Raw genomic sequence first — 21,519 nt, 5'->3', positions numbered from 1 at the left:
GCTCCAAACCCTGTCCAACCTGGCCTTGGACACTTCCAGGGATGGGGCAGCCACAGCTTCTCTGGGTAACCTGGGACAGGGCCTCACCACCCTCACAGGAAAGAATTTCTTCCCACTATCTCATCTAAGCCTGCCCTGTGGCAGTGGGAAGCCATTCCCCCTTGTCCTGTCCCTCCCTCCAGCCTCTTGTCCCAAGTCCCCCTCCAGCTCTCCTGGAAAGTCTTTAAGGGGCTCTTAAGTCTCCCTGGAGTGTTCTCTTCTCCAGGTGAACCCCCTCAGCTCTCCCAGCCTGCCTCCATAGATTTCAAGGACTAAATTCCTCATTCAGGTTCTGCCAGCTAATACCTTGTGTTTCCTGTGCAGTTGATACTAAGGCTGAAACTTTATGGTTGATTCCTCCCTTTTTGCTTGTGCTGCCATTACAATGAAGTAAAGGGTGACAGGAGTGTGGATCCTGCAGGGTTGTTTAGAGTGCTGAGTGCTGACATGTGGCTCTGTGAAAAGCATGGGAGCAGGTAGCAGATGAGAAATTATTGAATTTTCTCTGTTGCAAGCTTAAAATGAAAGCTGATATGTGTAGACATGGATTTTTGTGCATGTGAATTCTGATTCAGTTGTTCTGAGCGGAATTAGTTTTGATGAGCTGTGTAAATTGAGGGAGAATTGGGCACTTGGAAATGCTGTCCCCATGATGACCTCTCCCTCTGAATTCTTTAAAAATAAAGAAAAAGAGCAGACCTTCCCTCCCCCTGTTAGCATTAAATGTCAACAGCTGTATTTTGCTGTTGGTGCTTATTAACTTTCAGCCTTGCCTTTTTCAAGCATTTATTGCTTTAGAAATGAATTAATGCTTGTCACCAGGGAAATGTATGTCTTCCAGCTATCTTGGGTTCTCAAAAGATGCAATTTTTCTTAAGTAGATTGTTTAAATTACTGACCAGGGAACCTCCTAATTGTTCTACATTAAGTTTTGGTTCTGGCATGGTTTGTCTTGATGTCTGTTTTTTAATCTGTTGAAACCCTGTTACAGTCAGTAATTATTTGGAGTGTCTCTTTTGTAAAGAAAAGATGATGAATTACACCATTGGTTGTAGTTAATCCTTTTACTTTTTCAACCTGAAAGCATTTTTTCACTTTATTTCCTAGCTGAAGCCAGTTGTCCTTATTTTTTGCTACCACACATTCACTTTGCATCACATCATTGGAGGATCACCTAGTTGGTTAGGCAAGTATTATTTATTTCCACATTTAGCCACTCCTGTCCCATCCACGTAGCACTCAAAAAAGAAACAAGCTTTTGGGAACAGAGGAGATTTAGAAGATATATTTTTAATATGCTTTCACTGCAACTTTCATCTGGTCGTAGTTGTCTGCAACTTATTTTATTGGGTTTTTTTTCTGTTTGGTTTTTTTTTTAAACACATGTAAGCATTTATAGCTTATTTCTTCTTTTATAAATGTTGGGAATCCCAGGATTTGTTGCAGCATCATGGCCATTATCTTGGCTTTGTAGGTAATTTACTAGTGATAGATATGGATAAACCTAGAGTCAAGTGCCTTTCATTTCCAAATCTGATCCTGAAAGGCAAGGCTGAGAAAAGCAAAAAGTAGATCTCTGCTGTGACTGCTTCGTAAATAGGCAGCTTGTTTGGTTTTTTTCCCCACAGATTGTTAAATTGGTGGCTATTATGCTGACAAATATAATTGCAGTATGTAAATCATATTGAAAATATTTTTGTCTGTTTGATGTATACTGAATTTAAGCTAAGTTATAAGGTGTGCTGTTTGGAAGTGTGGAAGATACAAGAGTGGAGCTACAGATAACAAGTTTATGCTTGTATTTCCTACTGATGAAGACTTTCACACAAGTTATTTCTATGGGTAGGTGATGAGAATATCACTCTGCATGTATATACATTTATTATACATTTTTGCATGATTATACATGTAGGAGTGGTACAATTTTGACTTGAGACTATTCGTGCCTTTTGTCTAAATACAAATTTTACTCGTTTAGGCATGTCTATCTAAAAATCAATTTTCGCTTCTGCTTTTCGGAGATCTGAGTAAGAAGCGAGAGAAACAAAGGCCCGAAGGAACAGTCCAGAGCTCCTGAAATTTTAGATAACCCACTGAAAAAAATGGTCAAACAGTCAATATTGTACTTGACCCTCGTATCTTCTGCACTCGACTGTTTATTTTTATAGCTCACATTATGTATGTTCACGCTGAACTCTGATGATAAGACTGAAGGAAAACATGCCTCTCATGACTCAGTCCGGTCGTAACTTCTGCACGTAATTTAATCATCAGCTGTCACAAATAATTAACTGAACATCAGCCAGCTTAATTCTGAACTCGGTATTCCATTATTTTGTAATTGCCTTTTAAAAAGACAAAGATTGCCTTTCAGTTAATTATCAGGGCTTCTGTTCCAGTCATGATCATCAGCGTTTCACGTTGCGAACAGTTTGGTCTTTAAATACATTGGCATTTAACTACTCATTTATTTTTGTCGGGTCTGTTTTTAAGTTTGTAATGTAACATCGTTTCATGGAATTGTTGTTCTGGGGGCAGGTCTGATCGGAAATGTTTTGTGAATTTCTTTGTGCCTTGCTGCCAAACTGATCTTTAGTACGACTTAAGCAATATGTCGCTCTTTAATGAAATGTGTTGCTAACCACAAAATAGGCTTTTCCTGAAGATAGTGAGTTGAATTATAGTTCAGGCACCAAGCTGCTAAAACACCCCCTTCCCAAAAAAAAACCCCCAAACCTAAAAAAAACCTCGGAGGAACAGCTTTTCAGAGAATTAAATTTGAGACTTTTATTTCATCGTGTTCTTTCTCTCTTCAGCAGCCATTTAACTCTCCTAAAAAGAAAACAGGTTTTTTTTCCTGAGAAGGCTTTTCATTTTATTCTTTGTGACTTTTAAAGATTTCTTTAGTCGCTTTGTAACTCTGAAGGTCGTGTCTTCCTGAACACATTCCTAGTTTATGATTATTTTGTATTATCCCTTACAAGTTACACCCTCCGTGTATCACACAAAAAGTCCTACAGGCACTCAACTTTCAGAACCTCCCTGGGGCTAAAGAATTGCAGCAGCAAAGTTGCTGAGCTTTGGCCCAGCCTGTGCTTCTGTTTCATCCTTGTTTTTGTGGATGAAGCCTTGGCCCAAAGAAAGTTTTGATCCTCTCATTTGGGGATGGGGAACTGCAGGCACTTTCGTCTACTCTGAGTCAATAAGCTGTAGCTGGGGCAAGGCATTTGAGCTAAAACACCCACATCCTTCCAGAATTGCATTATTTATCCATTCTCTCTGCTTTCACATTAATCTTTGTCTTGAATTTGCCTGGTTTTTTTCTGAGCCTCTTCTGTTTCTAGCATGCTTTCCAATTATAAGTGATTTTCATTCATCACAAAGAATTTAGTCGGTGCTAACAAAATAGATGGAAAAATAGCTTTTTGTTATTCCTCAAGAACAGATTTCAGAATCACGTAAGCAATTTTATCTCCCTCTTTCCTCCTTTATTATGGTGGCCAAAAATGCATATGGTAATCCTATTGAATGAAAAGCATATTTGTCATTGTACATATATTTTTGTTTCTTGTTATTCTTGATCTTAAAAAGAAAAACCAACAAAACGAAAAAACAACAAAACAAAACACCAAAAAAATTTGCAATTTTTAAAAATTCCCCTGCCCTTGACAGGTAAATGTTATAAAAGGAAAGTTGCCTAATGTTAAAATTTATTGTTACTGGATCAGCTATATGAAAACGTTAGATTTATTCAATCAGCCCTAATAAAATAATGTAACCTGTCACTTGACTTCTGTAAAATTCTCTAGATAAATACCTTGTCTGCCAAATTTAATGTCCTGTGACTTATTATCTTTTATTTTAAAGTGGAGGTTTTATCCTTTAAAGATTGTAAATGTAACGTTGTCAGATATGGAGGTGTTTATGGGTTAATGTAAAAAATACGCAAATAACCGATCCTTTGATAAACGTGTTTCTCTTACACTTGTGTTTTCTGTGTATGCCAAAGTTAAAATGTCTCTGTAATCCCAGGCTGCGTTCATTAACCGAAGTTTAATAATTCATATAATTCATTGCTATAAACTGGAAGAGCTCCACATAGGATGTTGCATTAATCCTTAAACAAATTATTTGTACGTTCAGAGGTGCCTTTCACACTTCTAACCCGTGTTGCTTTTCTCTCCTGCAGATGGACCCCCCATTGTGGCTCACTATGATATATCGGACACGAACTCGGACCCAGAAGTGGTAAATGTGGACAATCTCTTGGCGGCTGCAGTAGTTCAAGAGCACAATAGTCAAGAGTCGGGATCTGCCTGGAGAACCAGAGGGCTGCTGGATGAAATGAGTGCTGACACAGGTTTGTTTAAATTCTCTGCCTCTGACATTTGTTCCAGCATCGCAGTTGGTGTCTCTCCCTTTCTTTCTCTCAGTGTTTTTGTAGTTTATACAGCTGTGAAAGCTCCCTGTGTGAATTTTGTGAGAAGACAGGGCAGGTGCTTATTAAAAGGGTGTGACGTTTATTCCAAAATAAAACTGACAGAAATTGACAAAGATTCCTGCAATGTATTTTTGACACTAGTTTTCTTAATTATTTTTTTCTCCTCCTTTTCCCTCTAAGTGCTATGGGAAACTTAGGTGTGGGGTTTTGTTGTTGGGAGTTTTCTTAAATGAAAGTGAACTAAACTCGTTCCTGAATGATTGATTGTGATGGCCCATGCCACCAGCCAGTCAACTGGTCATAATCTCATTTTGCATTTTGGAATTGTCTGTGTATGTCTTTTATTTTTGTTTATCTCTTTATATCTTTAAAATACGAGCATTAATTGTTCCCATATTCCATCCGCATTTCCAGCATCCCTTAGAAAACCGGACAGCCCAGCATCAAGTAAAGATGAAGGGTGAAAAGATGCTGGTAGGTGGGCTTAGCATCTAGAGATAGCAAAGAAATTCCCTTCAGGAAGGCAAGGGCAGGAGTACTGTGGAAGACTTCAGAGAAGTTCATGTAGCTCATAAAAATTGTTCAGCTTCACTTAAGTGCTCGTAACTCTTCACTAACAAAAGAGTTAAACAACAATGTGAAACATTTCTGTGCTTTGGATGCCACCAGGGAGTATTTCCTATCGACTTCATCCCACAGCCTGGTGTGCCAACACACTGCCTTCCTTCCCACTTGATATTTTAATACCCACCTCAGGATTTTTAGCTGCATAAGACACAGTTCTTTCCTGCCGTGGTGGAGCACAACAGGTTTGTGTTCTATGCTGTGTTTTCCAAATGTGTCCTGCCACAGGGCACTCACACTGCGAGTGTCGTGGTGGCTCTGAGATACTTTTCATTGTCTGTAAGGCTTAAAGAAATACAAATATGTGGCTTTTTAAAAGAGATAGTCCAGCACTGTGGAGCTGACAAGTCCATAATTTAAATATGAGAATCCATGTGCATTGTTTTCACTGTCGCCCCTGGCTGGATGTTGTTCCAACCTTTTTGAAACTCACCTACGTTTTCCAAGCTCATTGGTATTTTTTGCAGGATAGCAGCTGACTGGCAGCTACTTGCCCACTAACAAGCCCCATCCTCTATCAAGTGATTTTTAAAAGAATTAGAACAGCTGAAATCACCTGAATTATATAGCACTAATGGATTGATACTGCAAAGGAGTGTAAGGAAATAAAAAGTAATGTTTCTTACCCAGCTTTCTTCCACTTTCCACCTAAAATGCTGCAGTGCTGGTACAAATTTTTCTTCCTTCCTCCACCTATATCCGAGGGGACTTGCAAGGTAGAGGCTGGTAAAAGAAAACTAGAAAACTTTAAGAGACTTCTTCATCCCTGGCCCTGTGGGAACATGTTCAAACAGATTTGGTCCTGGTGCCTTGGCCGTGTCAGCAGCTGAGAGGATGAATCTCTTTTTCCTCCTGCACACACCTTGTCCCAGAGCCCTGCAGCCTCTGTACACATCTGACTGCACCTTTGTCAGTCCTGGCCTTTTCCTACCCTGTCTAGGGTTGCACACTGGGAAAGCAGAATTTTCAAATCTTGCACCTTGTTCACAGATTTAATCTTCAGCTAGCATCTAGTTTAGCAGACATGAAAGAATGTGTTCCCATGGGAAGACAACAACAACTTAAGCTCTATCTCAGTGAAAAATCTTACTGTGCTATCACATCCTTGTGCATGGGCAAATATTTTGGGGCTGTTTTGCAAGCCCTGGTGTTGTAGGGCAAACAAGGCATCACTTTGGGCATCATCACAACATTTGTGCAAAGAAATTAACAGCGTGGGCATGTTATAAGGCATGAAATTTGTATGGCCAGAGGCTGTAAATCTGTCTGTGTGCTGTAATCCTGATTTATATCAGCTAATCTTGCAATGTTTACTCTGCTAATCATGGTTTCACTACTGCTGATTATCTTTTTGTTGTCTGAACTTTAAATTATGGTAATATATGAAAGCTTTTTGGGACTACAGTTTTATACCTCTGAGGGTTCTTCTTGGGGCTGTTTAAAAGCTGCTCTGCTTTACCCCTCTGTCAGAAATTAGCCTGTCTAGAAGAAGGTGCAGAAGGGTGGTGTGGCATTAATACAAGATACTACAGCCATCCAGTTCCATCCCCTGCCATGGGCAGGGACACCTTCCACTATCCCAGGTTGCTCCAAGCCTTCTCCAACCTGGCCTTGAACACTTCCAGGGATGGGGCAGCCACAGCTTCTCTGTGCCAGGGCCCCACCACCCTCACAGCCAAGAATTTCTTCCCAATATCTTATCTAACCCTGCCCTCTGACAGTTTGGAGGCACCAGCACATGAATCAAAGTCTCTGAGCACTCCCATTTCATGTTTCACTGTCTGACCAGCCACTTCTAATAAAGAAATACCCATGACCCATTTTTGGGCTTTCTGGCAGTCAGTGATATTTGCCAAGAAACTTTCAGCTGAACTGTAATGTTAGGAAAAGTCTGCCTGGGCTATTAATTCATTTTAAGTTCAGCTGACAAACATTTTTTGTCTTGTGACGTGGAAATTACCCCTTCAGGCACCTGGCAGCACATGGGGTTCCTTCCCTTGCTAATCCTGATCAGATGTTGCACCGGGGGTCTTGGCTTTCCAAAAACTGAACATACAGCCCCTACAACAGTCTCTGCCCCTACAAGAAAGGTGGAGAGAGACTATTTACAGGAGCATGGAGTGACAGGAAAATGGGAAGTGGCTTCCCACTGCCACAGGGCAGGGTTAGATGGGATACTGGGAAGGAATTCTTCCCTGTGAGGGTGGTGGGGCCTGGCATGGGTTGCCCAGAGAAGCTGTGGCTGCCCCTGGATCCCTGTAAGTTTTCAAGGTCAGGTTGGACAGGGCTTGGAGCAGCCTTGGATAGTGAAAGGTGTCCCTGCCCATGGCAGGGAAGTGGAATGAGTTGAGCTTTAATGTCCTTTCCAAGCCAAACCATTCTGTGATTCTATTTGCATCTTTTCCAAGTGCTTGAAGCGGTCATTAGAAGGTTTCCCTGGCACTTGTTTCAAGTTTAATTTCTTCTCTCTCTGTCCCCTTGATCTGCCTGGAGGTATAATCAGTTCTGCATGTTCTCACACCTTTGAAATCCTCCGGATCGTTATTGCTTCCTCCTCCTCTCATCTTCTGAGGATGTGTCCACTCGAACTGGATACACATAAAATATTCACCTCCTCTCAAATTGCCTGCTTGACAAATGATTGTTCCCCTGTGTAATAACAGCTGAGCAAGTGGTTTCTGAGAAGCTGGTAGTGTCACCTACTTCAGGGCTGCCCAGCACCCCCCAGGCTAATGACAGACAGTAGAATTAATTGTCTTCTCTTTTTCCTAAAAAAAAAAAAAAGAAAAGAGTAGAAGTTAAATCTTTTCATTAATTGATTTTTTAAAAAATCTATTTCCTGTGAAAGAAATAATAAATTTGTCTGCTTTGTGTTTTCCATGCAAATTTTATTTAATATGACTCAACACAGCTTCACTAATTGGGGTGCAGAACCTTCTTAGGGGTACTTGGCAGAAAAGACAAAAACCTGCCACAATTGCTGTATTTAGAGAGGATTTGTTGTTTGACAGACTGATGAACTGGATAGCATGGAGGAACTGTAATTAAAAAAGCCCTGTAGTATATGGGACTTAATGAAAACCAGATTTTTTTTCAAATATTTTTAATAATGTTAGAGCAGATGTGTGAAGCAGCACAGCCAGAAACTGATGGGTTTGCTGTGTTTTTTTCATTGACCAGCTTCCCCTAGTTTTCTATTAAAAGAAAATAAATTAATTTCCTTTCATGTGTGTGATGTTTCTGTCCAGCATATAGGCTGTGTTTGCCACAGTGTCATTGAGTTTGGTTAGATTGTTTTGTATTTTTAAGTTAAAGGGATTTAAGCACAATCTAACTCTTAGCATTGTTGCAAAATTGCATCTGGAAATTCTAATTGCATCAGGAACAGTCGGTCTGTGTTCACATTTGTATCATAACACCATCACTAGAGCTGTTGACACTGGTTAAATTTAGTGTATCAGATGATGAACTGGAGGTTGAATGATTTGATCTAATAAGATTTTCCAGTCTCAGTGTTTCAGTCCCTTTTTTGTTTGTTTGTTTGATTTTGTCGTTAGGTTGAGAAACTCCTTTTCCAGTGGCTTCTGAGTTGTGTAAGCTGTTAAACATAGGCTGTATTTTCATTTTCACCATCCATAGGTCGTTTGGATCCAGGCTTCCTTGCAGGTGACAAAACCTCTTCTGGTAATGCCCAGGCCAATGAAGAAATTAATATTGCCTCTTCTGATAGCGAAGTAGAGATTGTTGGAGTTCAGGAACATGCCAGGTATGAGTTATTTTTTCTTGCTCTAATAGTTATTTTGATGCAAGAAACAACATTGCAGTTGTTTCTTCTGTTCTGCTGGTCACAGTGGTGTCAGAATGTGTTTCTCTTTAGAACTTGACCAAATTGATAAGTATTCAGATTAAACTTTGATATCTTGATATCTTTGATACTTGATAATGTTTGATAACAAACATTAACTGGCTAAAGGTTTGTGGTATTTAAACACCAAATATTGAGATACCAAATGTACAAACATCAGGAATTCAGAGTTTAAAGGAATATGTGAACATGCAAAAATATTTATGTGGGTTCTTGTTTCCTTTCAAAATATGAAGTTTTTTATCAGCTTCTACTTTGCTTAATTAATCAGTAGCTGTAAAAATAATATGAATTTTTCAATGCCTAGTGTCATAAGATAACCCCTCTAGATTAAAAATTGGATCATTATGAATCTTGCTTTTATTTCAAGATACAAGAGAGTTCAAATCCCAAAAGCAGATGAGGGTAAGGGTGCCAGTGGTTTCTCTCATGCTCAGAAAAAAACCTGTCCAGCTGGGCTCCAGTTGTTATTCTTGATTGGCATTTTTTGCCCTTGCTCTTCATCTTTAGTCTATGATCTTTCCTTGGCTTCAGATATTATGAAGTAGTTGAGCATGACTGGCCTGTTCATATAATGTGGAGTGTGAATTTGGTGGAATAAAAGCAAGTTAAAACAGTATACAAACTAGCCTGCTGGTAGGTGGGTGCTTGGAGACAGAGGAGGGGCATGAGGGACAAGGAACAGAGCTGGGACAAGAAGCAGAGCTCTTCCTTGATGTCCCTTCACTGCATCTTCCTTGAGGAAAGAAGAAGGCAGGTGTGCAGGACCCAATTTCCCATGCAGGAAATTTAAAGATGGTGTGGGCACAGCCTGGTGCTGTTGGATGTGAAGAAGGGGAATTTTCAGGTCCTGTAGTGAGAGAGATTTAGTCTTTGCTTTTAGAGCAGTGAAAGTCCTTGCATGGCCAACTCTTTTGGAAGATACTAATTCCTTGGGCTGTTTACCCAGCAGACCCAGGGCTTGGAGGATCTTTGTGCTAATGATAAGGGGTGTGGACTTGCCCTCCAGCACTAGTTGGTGTAAATCTGTCTGGCACTGTGCACACACAGCCCGTCTGTTGCGGTCCCCTGTTGGAAAGCTTCCCATGCTGCTGCCTTGGTAATGCTCAGCACGTACAGGAATGGAAAGAACTAAACACAGAGTTGCTGTTAAAAATGAGTTTTAGTAGATATGGACTGAAGTAATTTCAGCAAATTGGACTGAAAGCACACTTCTGTGCTTTTCTTTGTTCCTGTAACCATCTCCCACCTCCCATCTCTCACAGACTAGTGTTTACCAGCCCCGTTGAATTCTCACACGTTCCAGTTGTTTGAATCCTATTTAGAGTTTTATTTCTCTTGCAAGTCTAGGCTTGCAGTTATGAAGTATTGATGGGCTTCTGACAGGGTTGTTGTTTGGACAAGGTTTAGGTTTTTGATCAGTATTTTTTGCATGCTTAGTGTGATGTTTGGGTTCTGTTCTTTGCTGTTTTTTATCGTGCTCTGTACTCCCTGTCCTGAGTTGTGACACCCTGGGGTTTGTCCATCATCTGTAGTTTTTCAGACTGTTAGTGAATTGGTGCTGTTTCTCATCATTGGAATATTACTTGGCATCTACTTAGGACACCAAGTCATGTTTTTGGGTTTTTTTTGATTTTTTTTCCCCAGTAGATTTTAATTTTTAATCATGCATGTGTATAAAACAGTTTTCCTCTGGGATTTTTTTTTCCTAGTTTGTTTTTTTTTTTACCACCTTTTGTTTTGGGGTTTTTTTTTTTTTTTTGGCTGCCTTTACTTGGTATCTCCCCTTAGCTGCAGATTGGAAGCATGTTCCCTGAGCTCGTGTTTGACTGAACGTTTTGCTGTTGGCTGCTTACGTGACTTGTTTGAGGATAAACACTTTTATTTTTCTGGGATATCATTCCTACGAGATATTTTATGGCTTGGTTTTTGTCATCTTCAAGAGGAAAAGTTAGTCTTGGCTTTGCCTAAGCGTTGAGGACTGTTCTCACAGTGATGGACCATAGTCCCCGAGACCAAACATCGTATTTAATTTGCTTTGTCTACAACCTTTTCTTGTCAGTTATGCCTAAAAATATTTCTTCTTAAGAAAGCTTTAAAAGAAAGAAATCCCATACATTTCTTAGAGTTCCAATCTCTTATTGCTAAGCCTTTGTAGATGTATACTTTAAGTATGTATTTTTAAGACTGAAGAAGCAATAAAAAAGCCATTCTGAACATCACATCTAAAACTAAACAGCGCATCTGAGAAGACAATGAGACATTTATATTCAGAGAAGTTACAGCTCAGAGAATGAGATTTTTCATTCTATTTCATGAAACTCCAACCAGAACCAAGAAAGCTGAGCATAACCTAAGTAGTTTTGGAGAGAATAAATAGCGCGACCTTAAGTTAGAATAAATAAAGTGTAAATGTCAGGGATATTTGATCAGTGCAGAAAGTCAGAGTTCCTGAAATGCACAAAGAAATGGGAAAAGGTTACCCCAGCAGCCAGAACACCTCATATTTATCTGTGCAGCCAGGAGCAGCTACAGCCACCACCAGAGCTTACCAGGAGCAAAACAATTTTTGGGAGCAGTAGGTATGGAGTTTTACTGGTGCTTGTGTAAGATTTTACAGCTGGGAATGGAGTGATCATCGTAAAGCCTCCTGTAAATTCCTGTCATCACTTCAGCATGAAGCAAGATTAGTCTGTCTTTCATTTTGCTTTTCTTTTTTTCTAATTGCTGTTAACTTTTGCTTCATTTGTCACATATCTGCTATGAATATAATAGGTAAAAATGATGTGTAAATAAGTACCTATGTATCTTGCTTCAGCGAGGCACCTGAGCCTGTGTTTACCTTTAAATACATGATTTAATCACTGAAAGCTTAAATGTTTCGCTGAAGTGACGCTGTGCTGTCGTCAGTGAGCATTTCCCAGCACATTTGTAATTTTTAGTTAAGAAGACCAAAACAAAAATCAGACATAATGTAATTAACAACATCTCGTTTGCAATTATTGTAGCGAAAGTATTTTAACACGGGTTTGATTTAATATAGCAAGATGGCTTTTCTTTTTGTCTCATGCAGCCTCACTTCAAATATTTCTGTTTTTAAAAGTCCAGTGGGTAAAGCTGCCAGCAGGACACTGTGCTTCTGAATTAGGGTACTACACATGGTGGGGCAGGCTTCTTCAGGATCCTTGGGATCCATGCACATACTTTTTAAGGATTATCACTTTACACCCACTGGCAGAACCCATTTCTTATAAATAATTTAATCCCCCTCCCCAAGTTTAAATTTACTCTCAGCTTTGTTTCCTGGGCATTTAGGATGTCACAGACTCTACAAATGGCAAATCCATGAGGGCAGTTCGGAGAGGGACGTGTTAACCAGATGCCTAAGTGATAAAACCCTTCAGCTGAGACTCTGGTGCCTGAATTCAGTAGTGGCAATAATCCTCTGTGGGTTTTTTTTGCCTTGCTGCAGGTGTGTGCATCCCAGGGGAGGCGTGATCCAGAGCGTGTCCTCCTGGAAGCGCAGCTCTCAGTTCATCAACGCCCAGCAAACACAGTCATGGACAGCAGTGGCTCCCCAGCAGAACTGGTCCTCACCCCCAGAAGTCGTGGACCTCACCCTGGATGAGGACACCAGGCGCAAATTCCTGCTGTAATCCCGTGTCACTGTGTCCCCGTCCCCTTCCCCTCTTCCCCTTTGTGGCACAGAAGTTCATGATTAAACCTTGAGTTTCGGAGCCCCCTCCCCACCCCGTTCTTGGCACTATGAAATTCAAACTCACGACGTCTTTTTCATGTCCATAAGAATGTAGTACGACTTCAGTATGACTTAAAAGGGTTTTTTGCCTTCTCAAAGGGGGATTCCTCTCAGATTAACAGCACCGAATTTAAAACACATCTACAGTTTACTAACGTGTGCGTGTTAATCTGAAGAAATAACTGTGTGCAAAACTTACATCCTCCCTCCCTTCCCCTCCTCCCGACTCCAGAACGTTTTTAACTTATCAGTAATATTGAGTTTGTTAGTAGGAGTTAGTGTGTTGCTGTGTGAGCATCAGTGATTTTGAGGAATGGTGTGTCCTCACTGATTTCAGTGGAACTGGGGGTATTCAACACTTCTGAAGTCTGGGCCAAGAGTGTTCATACACAAGCTGATTTGGTTGTGTTACCAGCAGGAGGGACTGTCTTTAATGCAAACGGCCCATAACTTATGCACTGAACAGCTTTTAATTAAAGCATTTTTATTCTCAGTATAATTTATAGTTTATTCAGTGCTGAATCTTCTGTCTACTTGACTACTGTGTTTCACTGATCATTTCCCACGGCTTGATATGGCTAAAACAGTAATAATAGTAGTGACTTAGTAGCAGCTGATTATTGCAAAAGCACAGGAAAAGGTAATAAAAAGGCCCAGCATCCCTCTCCTTTTTAATTATAGCTGAACTTTTTTACCTTTATCCAAGAATTGCCTGGAGGAGATGGAGAAACTAAACGTTTTGCTCGTAGTCCTCATTTCTCCTGTTGCTTATTTGCTTCATTCACCACTTCAAAAAAATAAAAAAAAAACCCAAACAAGCAAATTCCAAAGCCCCAGCCTGGCAAAGCACTGGCAGCTGCTGGTGTTCAGCTGAGACTGTTCCCGAGAACTTGTGGGGCCACTTAAGTGCTTAAAACACTGTCCTAAAAGATGTTGCAGGATCAGAATCAGAACCTAAGGTTGTGATTTTTTTTTTGTTGTTGTCGTTTAATTAATAAACTGCACCCTGCAGGATTCTAGCCTATATGGCTTTAAATCTTGCCTCTTTTGCGAGTTTTAGAATTGTTTTTAGGGCGTGATTCAGATTCTTTCTACCAGAATATTTACAGAAATCAGTGGAACTACTCAGTTTAGTGGGCTGTGGTTTCTGTGGTGTGTATGGAAATTCCTGCCCCTCATCTGTCATTTTGAGCCTTTCTCAAGGCAAAAACCAAAGATTAGACTTCTAACAGAATGATATTATTCACTTTTAAAGTCTCTCGTGCAATTAAAATGTTCCTTCATATTCTGGATGTTTTTGGTGGGAATTTTTTACAGCTCTGTCTTCAGATTTTTTTAGCAGTTAGGGCTGAACAGGGGTGGTCAGGACACGGGAAGTTCTGCTTTCTTTTCGTGCTGGCTGGTTTTGAGATTTATTTGGCTTCCAACAGTTTTACCTGTGGGCAGAAGAAAACAAATTAAAAATAGAACTGCCTGTGTTGTCACGTAAAGGAAAAACAGCCCAGTATAGTCAGTAACAAACATCTCTTTTTCCCCATAAGCAGAACAGTTTGGACTGCACTTTACAAGATGAGTAGGTAAGGGATCGATACTCCAATTTCCAGCTTTCTAAAACACTGAACATTAAGTGTATTATTGCATGGCCAGAAAAATGTATGTGGTGCTTCTAGTGACCGATTTCTTTCCCGGGAGAAGGGGGGTTGGGAGGGAGGGGAGTGTGGATGGAGCCCCTTGGCAGTGCAGTAGGGAAAAGCCCCCCGCACTGCTCTCCGTTGGTCCCTCCTCCCGGTGTTTTAATCGCGCACCTCAGTCGTTTCCATGGGCTCACACACCTGCTGTAGAGGTAACTCTGGAACAGGGGCTTAGTGTGGCTGCTTCTCCCTGTTCCACAAAGTCTCCTGGAGATCAGTTTTGAAGAAAGCTGCAGGGACCCGTTTGCAGTCCTTCCGTGAAAAAATGCAAACTAACTCTCCTCGGTTTTTTTTCAGTTTGTATATGATGTGACTTCCATGTATATATAAAAACAACTGCATCCTAACCAAACTTCCTCCATTTGTGCACTGTGTTTGTTTAAACAACTCACATATTGCAGTCCGACGCAGGTTTTCTTTTATTTAAAACACTACGTATTTTCTCGTATTCTTAAGAGATTTTAAAGGGTAGTGCTCTGAAAAACACAATCACTGGATAGCTTAGGGTTAGGAAATGGTTTGGTTTTGTTTCTCTCTCTCTCTTTTTTTTTTTTTTTTTAAACTGTTATTTTTTTTAAAAAAGAGCAAAATGTGCCTGGGTGGTTTTGCTCTTCTAAGCAAGAAAGAGAAAAGTCAGCCATTGTATGGCTAAGAACCAATGCACTTGGGGCCTGATCCAGAACCCACTGGGGTCGGTGCAGGGCTTTCCATTGACCTCAGTGTGCATTGGCTCGAGCCCTTCAGGGTTTAGCAGTTCCTGAATTGCTGGAGTGTGAACTTGGAATCTTCTATAGTGAAGACAAATCACTGCTTAGAATATAAATGTTTAAAATGTGCAACTCTAGTTTTAAAAAAAAAAAAAAACCAACAAAAAAATTGATTCTTCTCAACACTCACTATTTAGTTCTCATTTTCCATCTAGTATTTAATGGTCTTTGGAGAGAAATAATAATAAAACAGAGTGTTATATAAATATAAATATATATATTTTTGGTGCAAGATGAGACCTTCTGTTTTTTTGAAACAAGTCTGTAGAATAAAGGTTAAACTATTTTAAGACAAAATAAAATAGAGTGTATTATTTAAACAATGTCAATTTGTTTGGAATTTTTATTTTCCACTTTCATCAAATGTGCTGCAGTTTGTCATATGTCCAAAATAAATCCTTAAGATCTGGGTTACAGCTGCCCAAATACAGCATGTGTTCCCTGCTGTAACACATACAGCATGTATGTAACATGCAGTAACACATGCAGTTTTGCATGTCCAGAATGGAAAAGTGATTTCCCGACTGCAGAATCTTGTTTTTATCTCTCAGACCAGGGCAGGACTAACACTTCTCCCTGTAGTGCTGGAGGGGGTGCCAGGAGATGTTCAGGTACCAGTAACAAGTGGCTGCTGCCCATCACAGACTCCCAGAATGGTTTGGTTGGAAGGGACCTTAAAGATTATCCAGTTCCACTTCCCTGCCATGGGCAGGGACACCTTCCACCAGCCCAGGTTGCTCCAAGCCCCATCCAACCTGGCCTTGGACACTTCCAGGGATCCAGGGGCAGCCACAGCTTCTCTGGACAACCTGTGCCAGGGCCTCCCCACCCTCACAGGGAAGAATTCCTTCCCAGTATCCCATCTAACCCTGCCCTGTGGCAGTGGGAAGCCATTCCCCCTTGTGCTGTCCCTCCAGTCCGTTGTCCAAAGTCCCTCTCCAGCTCTCCTGGAGCCCCCTTAGGCACTGGAAGGGGCTCTCAGGTCTCCCTGGAGCCTTCTCTTCTCCAGGTGAACCCCCCCAGCTCTCCCAGCCTGGCTCCAGAGCAGAGGGGCTCCAGCCCTTGGAGCATCTCCATGGCCTCCTCTGGACTCTCTCCAGCAGCTCCACATCCTCCCTGTGCTGGAGGCTCTGCAGAATCCCTTCCAGGGATGCAATTTTGGCACAACCTCCACCTCCCCCCACACCTCAGTCCTTCAGGTGTCTGAGCACCCTTCACACCGTTATTTCTCCGACTCTATCCCCCTGTCCCATCCTCCCAGGCATCTTCTGCTGGTCAGTGAGACCAGCGAGACACTGGGATTTCCTCACACAGCCAGACAGTGCTGACAGGCTCAGACCTGCTGCTACTGGGAAAGGAGGTGCAGACCAGCTGTGAAGCTCTGGGCAAGTCCTCACTGACCACAAGGAGGTGGTGCCAGTCAGAAAAGTGTTTGGAGAACCACTAAATTACACCAGGGAATTTACAGCGACAAGTAAAGAAGGGAATGGGATGGTAAGTACAATTGCACTGTGCAATTAGGGTCCTGCTGCCTGCCAGCCTTCTCATAGGCAAAATGGGAATAGGAATAATAATAATAATAATTCAGTAGCTCTCCAGTGTTTACTGTGTATTTATTACATGAGGAAGCTCTCGGTGCAAGTGAGGAAAGCCATTTATCCATGTATTTTAAATATCAATATGGATAATGAGAGTGAAGCGACTCGGTTTTCAGCTCCACTGAGTCCATGGGGTTTGTGAAGCCTGAAAAAAACAAATTCTGGGTCTGGTGGTGGCTGTGGAGGTGGACACCAGACTTGGGTTTTGTTTCATGTGTATCATATGTCGTGGAGTTTGGTGCAGATGTGAGAAGAGGACAGATGTTGTATCTCCTGAATCTTTTTTTCTCCATCACCAAGTCACACCCAGAGTCTGTAGACTTCAAGATACACCGAAGGGAAAGCTTAAAATTTCTCCTGTGGCACTTGGCACCTCTTTATGTAGGAGCCACTTGGCTTTGTGGTAATTGTCATTTCTGTGGCAAACACAAGAACTGACCAAAACTACCCAAAACTAGGTTAGATTTGGTATTGCTTTCCCCAGTGAATTCACCGCGATGCAGATTAATTTTGTGGCTGAAAATTTAGTTTGTCTGCCTTGAAATGAGGACTGAAAGTTTTTTGCTAAGTGGATTAGTTCCCCAGTTCCCTGGAGAATCTGTAAATGTTGTCCTTTGTAGAGTGCATCACCTCCATTGGCTGATACACTACTCAGTTTCCCCTCTCCTTTTTAGGGTTGTCATCTGTGAATATCAGCTGCTGTGGCCTTTTCTCCAGAGCATTCCAGGGATTTCATTTCCCTCCTTTCTGCACAGGAAAGGAGCAGAACACCTGCAAAATGCAAACTTGGGAGGGACAAACACTGCATTTACTTTCGTCTTTGGTGCAAAGAAGGTGAATTAAAGTCCTCCTGTTACTGACACCTAAGAGCAGATGAGGACCCAGCCCCCACCAAGTTTATATCTTGACACCAAGGAGTTTATGAAAAGCGAATGCATTCCTGAGAGTCCTTGCAACTGCTGATTCATAAATGCCCCTTGGAAGTTTTCTCTTGGAGCTGGTTAGTCATCTAGATTTGCAACTCAATTTAAAATTAGAATTGAGTGCCAGCCACTGGGAAGGAAATATCTTTCAGACAATCTCAGGGCAAAGCTGGAGTGGGCAGGGGAAAGCTGTCTGAAAGTTTAACTTCAGATAATTTCCTACATGTACTCGCTGCATCGGCAGCTTTGGGTGAATCCAGGGCAACCACACCAGGGCTGGGAAAAGAAACAAGAGTCCTCTGTCAAATTCGTTTTTCATTGCTGTAGTGATGTGAATTGAAGGCAGAACTCCTTGGAGCCTGGCTGGTGCCTTTTCCAGGGGCTTTCCTACATGTGCCTCTGACGAAATGCTGAGCATGGCATTTGCTTATCTGTGCCTTCAAGCTCCTGTCCGGCCCCTGACTGAGGACACCCAAACCTTTCCCATTTCCTCTCTGCCAGGTCCTTGCACGTCTACCCTAAATTTAACATTGCTGAACTCCATTGTCACACCAATCATAGGATCAAACAATGATTTGGGTTGGAAGGGACCTTAAAGATCATCTCATTCCAACCCCCGGCCATAGGCAGGGACACCTCCCACCATCCCAGGTCGTTCCAAGCATGACCTTGAACACTTCCAGGGATGGGGCAGCCACAGCTTCTCTGGGCAACCTGTGCCAGGGCCTCACCACCCTCACAGCCAACAATTCCTTCCCAATATCCCATCCAAACCTACTCTCAGTTTTTCCCCCTTCACCTTTCCAGCTGTGACCCTCTGGATGCCTCAGTGTTTGGCCACATGGATCTCCATAGGAGGCTGCCATTTTGAAGCAGGGCATGTTCAAACCCCCCTCTGTGGGACTGCAGGTACACAGGAGATGTTTAACCACGGTGTTATGAGCTGGCAGTGGCCCTAAACCCAAAGAGGAGCTTTCAAGTCTGGAGTGGCTGGGCTGGAGTGATGCTTTCAAGATCCTAATGGGAACTGTGTCACTCGTGTTATGTGTTCTCACACAAAACTCATCTTACCTGGCATGGGTTATGATGGAGATGCATGAAAAGGTAATTTTCTTGCCTTTCCACATGATTACACTTTCCTTTTAGGTCCATTTATTTACACTCTCCCTGGACCGCATGTGACAAAACCACCAAATAAAAATACCCCACACAGGAGCTCTGCCAGTGACAAATCACTGTCCAAGCACCTCAGAGCTCTTTCCTGGCATCTCACTGACACCTCCCTTTGTGCTGACGTTGGGGGAATGGTGGGGGCATCCCCATAACATGGGAGGCCAACAAAGAAGGGACTCACAGGAGCGGGACTCATCGAGGGCAGATGCTGAGTGACTCCGAAACTGCTCCCCCAGCTCTGCCTCCTGCTTCTGGAGGAGATCCCCAACCCCTGGGCAGAAGGGGAATCTCCAGCATGGTGGAGTGATGTGGCCAAAACTCCAGTTTGTGAACATATCCCTGGTGAGAACGATTTCTAACCTGCTCAGCAAGGGTGGGAAATAGGCCCAACCTCTCTGTGAGATGCATCTCAAAGAAGAAAAATGCAGGTTGGGGTATTTTGTCAAGTCGTTTTTGTTTCTGATGGTTCTTGGTGCATGCTGCATCTTCCCTGGGATTGTTGGTGTCATCTCTCCAGTTCCATGGTGAACACTGGGCTGGACAGTACCTGAAGGCAGCTGACAAGAAGGACAGAGAGGGACTTTTTACAAGGGCCTGGAGAGGCAGACAAGGGGCTTCCCACTGCCAGAGGGCAGAGTTAGATGGAGTATTAGGAAGAAATTCTTTACTTTGAGGGTGTGAGGCCCTGGCACAGATTGCCCAGAGAAGCTGTGGCTGCCCCATCCCTGGAAGTGTCCAAGGCCAGGTTGGACAGGGCTTGGAACAACCTGGGCAGTGGAAGGTGTCCCTGCTCAGGGCAGGGACTTGGAATGAGATGAGCCTCAAGATCCTTTCTGACCCAAACCATTCTGTGACAGGCAGTGACAGGAGCTCACCTTCAGTCTGTCAAAGGACCAGAGCTCTTCAGGGAAGAGTTTTCAGCTCCAGGCAGGTAAGAGATGGAGATTATCCAGACAAAATCCTGGCATACCATGGGATGTGGGAGTACCAGCCTGTAGAAACACCCCCATTTCTATGTTTTACCACCAACCTCCAAAATACCTCTCCCTAAAAAAAGTCCCTGAAGTGATGAACCACAGGCACAGGGCAGGATTTTTGGGGGTGTCCTGTGCAGGGCCAGGAGTGGGACTTCCACGATCCTTGCGTGTGCCTTCCAACTCTGGATATTCTGTGATTCTGTGATGAAAAATCCAATCACTCTGTGTCACTACATGTCCACAAACCACGTCTGACCCAGGAAAAGCCAGGAGCATGGCAGGAATCAGCACAATCTCCCCCGGGTGCTCAGGGCCAGGTGGAGGTTTACTCTGACAACCCCAGAACGTGCTAAATAACCAGACTCAGCCTGTCCCTTAACACCTAACACAGTCTTGTGGGTTTTTGGTGCCTGCTGGCCCCAGGGCAGGTGTGAAACTGCTCAAATGGTCGTGCATTACTCAGGCTGCAGCGAGTGAGCAGACGCCCTGCCTTGAATAATTGAAGGCTGGGTGTTTACCTGTGGTGATGCACTCAGTGCCACTGGTGTGTTGTAGGTGTGTTCCTGTTGACAACCATCAGACAGCCCCAGTTCAGCTCTTGGGTTCCCTTTGTGCAGCCAAAGTCCACGGAGAGCACTGTGCTGCCCCTCCTCTGCAGCACAGAGATATAAAACCAGTCTCGATATTGTTCTTCATTCAGATGGGTTTTGTTTTTTCCATCTTATTTTCATCAGAGTGGGTTCCCCCCCACGGTTTTCCCTCGGTTTGAAGAGGTGGGGGAGATGGGTGCAGGTGAACTTTGCAGTGACCCAGGGCAGACTCAAGCCATCAGAAGTCAACAGTGGCAAAATGAAGAGCAGGATGGAGGTTTCACAGAATCACAGAATCACTGAATGATTCGGGTCAGAGGGGACCTTAAACATCATCCAGTTCCACCTCCTGCCATGGGCAGGGACACCTTCCACTAGCCCAGGTTGCTCCAAGCCCCGTCCAACCCGGCCTTGAACACTTCCAGGGATGGGGCAGCCACAGCTTCTCTGGGCAACCTGTGCCAGGGCCTCACCACCCTCACAGGGAAGAATTCCTTCCCAATATCCCATCTAACTCTGCCCTCTGGCAGTGGGAAGCCACTCCCCCTAGTCCTGTGCTCCATTTCTTTTCCAAAGTCCCTCTCCAGCTCTCTTGGAGCCCTTTTAGGCACTGGAAGGGGCTCTAAGTTCTCCCTGGACCCTTCTCTAAGATACCCAGAGCAGGAGACAAAAACACAGTGAGTAAATCCAAATAAAAAGGGGGATAATATCCAAAGGCAGCTCACAGTTGTTGAAGTTGTCAAGTTGAAAATGCTGTTTAGTTTGTCCTCCCCCAATTGCAAAAGGAGGATGAGCCTCTGGTGCACACCTGACCGTCCTCCACACCTCTCAAGAGCATTTGAGGACCTTTCCTGCAGTTGGGATGCTGTGAAAAAATCGCCTCAGGCCATTAAAAACCCCAGCCCCCTTGGAGCTGGGGAATCCTTGGCTCCTTCCACAATCACTCCTTCTTCCAGCTGCTTGTCAAGAGGAAGAATTTTAGGGCAATTTTTAAAGCAGTCCCACCTGGGCATGGCACAAGACAGGGAGCATGCTTTGCAGAAGGGGCTAAGCTCCCTGCCAGCCAAAAAAGTC

General features: G+C 42.9%; 1 protein-coding gene across 3 annotated transcripts in view; it reads left to right on the top strand.

Annotated features, from left to right (window-relative positions):
• Window positions 1–15,507, top strand: part of ARK2N (arkadia (RNF111) N-terminal like PKA signaling regulator 2N) — a 46,602-nt gene extending 31,095 nt beyond the window's left edge. For all 3 annotated transcript variants that reach the window (XM_051803718.1, XM_051803717.1, XM_051803715.1), the window contains 3 exons: window positions 4,229–4,399; window positions 8,744–8,870; window positions 12,442–15,507. In XM_051803718.1, coding sequence (XP_051659678.1) covers window positions 4,229–4,399; window positions 8,744–8,870; window positions 12,442–12,625 — 482 coding nt within the window. In that variant the 3' untranslated portion in view covers window positions 12,626–15,507. The remainder of the gene's footprint in view (window positions 1–4,228; window positions 4,400–8,743; window positions 8,871–12,441) is intronic.
• The last annotated feature ends 6,012 nt before the right edge of the window (window positions 15,508–21,519 follow it).

Source organism: Manacus candei, unplaced genomic scaffold (assembly GCF_025592945.1).
Source record: "Manacus candei isolate 608988 ecotype Guabito, Panama unplaced genomic scaffold, ASM2559294v1 h1tg000059l, whole genome shotgun sequence".
Classification (NCBI taxonomy): domain Eukaryota; kingdom Metazoa; phylum Chordata; class Aves; order Passeriformes; family Pipridae; genus Manacus; species Manacus candei.
This window is presented reverse-complemented; position numbering and strand designations above follow the sequence as displayed.